Here is a 3,255-nt window from a genome sequence, read left to right as displayed (position 1 = left end):
GTTCAAACAAAACAAGACTTTAAATCATTGGATGCATGTTCAAAGAGAAAAGAAATTAGATGAAAGTCATTACTCTTTCAAGGACGATAAGAATCAGATATTGATTATCGGTGAGTGGCCAAACAGTTCGAGCAAACTCAAGCAAGATTCATTAAACGGAATATGTCTATATCCATTGGTAGACACGCGACCAATCAATCATTGATTCATCTGCTTTAATACTTGTTCTTTGATTTGGTGCGGCAAACTGACTTGTGCGAGGAGAGAACTTAGCAAATGTGCAGTAACGTAGTAACGAGCAATGATCTTCGGTATAAGTAGTCACAGGTTTGTTCCAGTTTTCTCAGCTGTCAGTGGCGTTTCAGGCACGGACACTCGACAGCTTGGAGCACAGATAAAAGGGAAAGTGTCAGCCCTTTCTCCTCTAATTAGTCTGATCCAATGACATCGAAGATGACTTGGAGGTCCCCGCATCGTTTCCGAGCAACTCCCCTACGTTTCGCATTATATACTTAGTACGGAAAACAGCGAACAGAGAGGAAATTAGAAGTTGAGTGATCGAACTCAAATCATTCAATTTTCTAAATTGTGTTTCAGCGCGAGTTGACTCTTTCCATCAGAATTCATAATTCCTTTGAAAGGAATTTGCAAATTTATTCACTTCTGACATTTCTATTGCCAGAATCTAATCTAATATGTGTCATAATTAATTGGTAAATTGCCAGGTTGTGGGTCTTAACGGGGCGCCACGAAAGCTTCGCTGACGGGGAGCAACTCTAACGCCCAATCAAGAATCAGGACAGTGACCTGCGTGGGACCCTTGCATGAGAGCGTGCCCTTGATTGGTGTAAAAAGACGTATAACTCGACGACTCTCCAGAAATTTCCCGCGATACTGTCGTGTGAACAATTTTCATTTAAGCGTGTTATGGTGTGTTCCACGGGGGATGTCACCGGCCAGACTTTGTATACAGGGAACTTCCGCGAACATAATGGAATGTATATAATTTTCCTTCGCCACTTACCGTGCCTTGGAAAGGTTATCATAAAGCCGTCCATACATGCCGACTTGCCTTTAGAACAGCATGCGGTGGATAGGAGTCTAAACCGCAAGGATCGACAAGAAAAAATTATGTTCATATGTGATAAAAGCTGCGCGTTGGTGAAATCGAAGTGTAGTGGGAACAGAGAGTAGCCGTGGCTGTTTTGAATGGTAAACCTCGGCACTTACGACATCATGGCAAGGTTCGAAAGAGTGTGTTTGGTGCTACTCGCACTCGTGACAGTGGAGAGCATTAATGGTCAATTCCAGGCGTACACAGTGCAGGACATAGCTGACATGCAGAATGAGGTACTGTACGAAACGTTTGACTACTTCTACTTTTCCCAGGAACGTCAGTTGCAGCAAGTCTTCCAGCGAGTGGCTGATCTTGAGTCTCGAATGATAAGAGTCATGCAGGCTCTAGGGATTTACAGGGAAGGGAGACCTACCGACGCACCTGCAGTGCAAGAAATAGATGCACCTGTTGCGCCGACAGTACCTGTATCGCGGACACGACAACCACCAGTAAGACCAAGACAGCCAAACCGGAACCCCTTGAACATGGCCACGGACCCGCCGAGACCCGAAACACCCCCTCCCCGGAGGCGTCCAGTGCGACCTAGTCGACGACCTCCGATACGACGCACAAAACCAACGACTCGTCCGACAACAGCACCCACGACGGCACCGACAACGATCGCCACGACTACACCTGCGCCGACACAGCCGCCAAATCCAGCGACATGCAACGAAATCTTTGAACGAGGCATGTGGACAGCCAGCCAGACCACATACTCAATCGATCCTCTCCGTAAAAATAAATTCTTTAACGTCCAATGTGAGCAGGTAGTTCAGGGTGACGGAAGTGTGAAAATGTTTACCCTGGTTAACCATTCCAAAATGGAGAGACTGAAAGTGAGAGGTTTCGAAGCTCCCGGGGAATTCAGTCTCGGCCCTGTGTACAACGCCTCCAGCAAACAACTACGAGCTCTAACAGAAGCATCGGAGACCTGCTCACAGTTCATCGAGTACAGATGTCGTGGAGCGGTACTGATGTCGAGAGCGAGATCGGGTGAGACATACGGTTTCTGGGAGGACATCAACGGAGATCGTGTTGAGAGCTGGGGAGGTGCTCCAGCAAATAGTGGCATGTGTGCCTGCGGCGTGGACGGTAGCTGCCAGGGGGGAGGAATGTGCAACTGTGATTCGAATCCAAAGGCATTCCTGACTGATTCCGGAGACATCACCGAAAAGGAACTGCTTCCAGTCACTGACGTTCGTCTTGGCGATACAGGAGGGAAGAAGGAGACAGGGAACCTTCTGCTCGGACCGCTGAGATGTGAGGGCTGATTTATGTACGTGTGTATATGAGTGCGTTTTTGTACTCAAAAGTGATTTACAAACTGGGTATATGATGATTGAGATATCGGCTATTTAGAAAAGAAAAGCATTGACGATCAATACAAACTTGTCTGATTGTTTAAACAGATATGCATAGACAAGGAAAGAAGAGATTACTTCCTGTAAATCGTATTTACTTTACGAAGAAATGTTTGAAGACATTATCAGGCTATTAACAAACCTCTTTATCTTGTGAATATATCTCTTAAAGTCCTTTTGTATCCATCATAACTTAGAGATGACATTGGAGTCGTTTTCGTCATTTATCTTTTTGCCCTTCACTAATGCTTTATCGCAATATTCAGAATGTCATAAAATCAGACTTCGATAGTATAACTTCAAGGTGTTACTGATGTTTTTGTATTTTTTTTTTCATTCATCTGTTCCTAACCATTGTATTAAAGATAAGATGTAGAGACAGGAAAGATAGAGCGCTGATGGAAGAGACAGACGCCAGCCGAGTCTTTTGTCCTAAACCCTAACAGGGATTATGTCATCAGTGGCATAACAATCCTCTATACTTAGACTGGCAATGGTTGATAGTCCGTGTCATTCCACACACATTGTGGAACCATTTTTCATATAGTACCCAGCATGATGGCTCGTTTTTGTTTTTGTTTTTTTTTCGCAGGATTGCACTCAACATGCTGCTGACCATTTACCATCATCAATGTATGCATGTGCAGAATGATGTATTCTTGACATTGTAATAGTCCTTACATATGCACACACACGGTATAGGCACTACTGACCACTAATCCATTATTCAATGAATTCATAGTCTGTAAAGGAATTAGAACTATTGCCAACATT

At 44.4% G+C, this 3,255-nt stretch overlaps 1 protein-coding gene across 1 annotated transcript; it reads left to right on the top strand.

The window, feature by feature from the left end:
- Window positions 1-1,095: 1,095 nt before the first annotated feature.
- Window positions 1,096-2,553, top strand: LOC139712512 (neurexin like receptor 1-like). The gene has a single exon (XM_071624327.1). It carries the CDS (start codon window positions 1,210-1,212, stop codon window positions 2,389-2,391), a length of 1,182 nt encoding a protein of 393 aa, XP_071480428.1. The 5' UTR covers window positions 1,096-1,209; the 3' UTR covers window positions 2,392-2,553.
- Window positions 2,554-3,255: the final 702 nt, after the last annotated feature.

Source organism: Diadema antillarum, unplaced genomic scaffold, assembly GCF_040938485.1.
Source record: "Diadema antillarum isolate AM-2024a unplaced genomic scaffold, OU_Dant_1.0 seq00001815_RagTag, whole genome shotgun sequence".
Classification (NCBI taxonomy): domain Eukaryota; kingdom Metazoa; phylum Echinodermata; class Echinoidea; order Diadematoida; family Diadematidae; genus Diadema; species Diadema antillarum.
This window is presented reverse-complemented; position numbering and strand designations above follow the sequence as displayed.